Source organism: Telmatherina bonti (assembly GCF_933228915.1).
Source record: "Telmatherina bonti genome assembly, chromosome: 8".
In the NCBI taxonomy this organism is placed as follows: Eukaryota; Metazoa; Chordata; class Actinopteri; order Atheriniformes; family Telmatherinidae; genus Telmatherina; species Telmatherina bonti.
The window spans coordinates 40239168-40240281 of record NC_136626.1 but is presented as its reverse complement, the minus strand read 5'-3'; the positions used below and the strand labels follow the sequence as shown (position 1 = coordinate 40240281).

Genomic DNA, 1114 nt, shown 5'->3' with positions numbered 1-1114 from the left:
ACCTGAGCGTTATATGACGGCTCCTGTCAATAATATAAAAGGAAATGGGCTGATGCCGAGCTTTGCAATGTTTATACAAGAACTTTTTTAATACAGCACCATCATTAGAGATCTTGAAAATCCAAAGGCCTTAAAACTACTTCTTGACCCCCTGGCTTATCAGTTTATATTCTGCATTTTTTGTTCGATTGTGTAAAAAAAAAAAAAAAAAAAAAAAAAAAAAAAATCTTCTGAAAACCTAAACAGGAAGAATGCTTTTATTTTGGGAACCATGAACCGGTAGTAGTTTGTTGATTTACTGTAGATTTCCAGAATGCAGGTAAGCTTTGCAAACTAGACATTTGTCACGCGACGGTGCTCCAAGCAGAGCCTTACATCAGATAAAAGCTGTATTTATGATAAATATGTATTTATGATCACTGTATTTTTTAGTTCCGCTGTTTGAAACGATGACTGAAGCTAGGTGTAGCTAGCGTTAGCGTGCTAGCTTCCAACATGCTAACTGTCCGCGATGTGAGCTCTGTTGTTTGTGTTTCCAGCAGCGCGAAGAGAAGCAGCTGGAGGTGTCCGTGGACGCGCTCATTTCCCGCGTGGCTCTGGTGAAAGATGCTCTCCAGATCTTCATCCGCAAGCTGGAACATGAGCACGAGCGCCTGACTTGGTGAATAATCTGTTGCTAGGCGACAAATAATCTGTTGCTAGGCAACAAATAATCTGTTGCTAGGCGACGAGCGCCTGATTTGGTGAATAATCTGTTGCTAGGCAACAAATAACTTGTTGCTAGACAACGAGCGCCTAACTAGGTGAATAATCTGTTGCTAGGCGACGAATAATCTGTGGTTTGGCGATGATAATCTGTTGCTAGGCGACGATCAGCTGCTTGCATTTGATTGGCTGGGCTGTTCCTGAGCTGCTCCGCTTGTCGTCTCACGCAGGCCTTCTGTCCTGGACAACTTTGCCCTCTGCACCAGCCAGCTGAACGCCATCAACAAGCTGCTGAAGAGTGAGAAGACGGCCTCGTTCCGCAGCCAAGTCATCATCCCTCTGCTCCTGTCTCCAGATCGAGACGAGGACTTAGCTGTGAGCCTCTCTTGCCAGATATTTGTCTAATTCA

The 1114-nt window shown here is 44.3% G+C and overlaps 1 protein-coding gene across 3 annotated transcripts in view; it reads left to right on the top strand.

Moving 5' to 3' along the window:
* The first annotated feature begins 270 nt into the window (after positions 1 to 270).
* Positions 271 to 1114, top strand: part of med8 (mediator complex subunit 8) — an 8321-nt gene continuing 7477 nt past the window's right edge. For 2 of the 3 annotated variants that reach the window (XM_079244597.1, XM_079244595.1), the window contains exons 1-3: positions 271 to 319; positions 540 to 661; positions 936 to 1080. In XM_079244597.1, the coding sequence (XP_079100723.1) occupies positions 314 to 319; positions 540 to 661; positions 936 to 1080 (273 nt within the window). In that variant the 5' untranslated portion in view covers positions 271 to 313. The remainder of the gene's footprint in view (positions 320 to 539; positions 662 to 935; positions 1081 to 1114) is intronic. The other variant, XM_079244596.1, reaches the window with a different exon arrangement.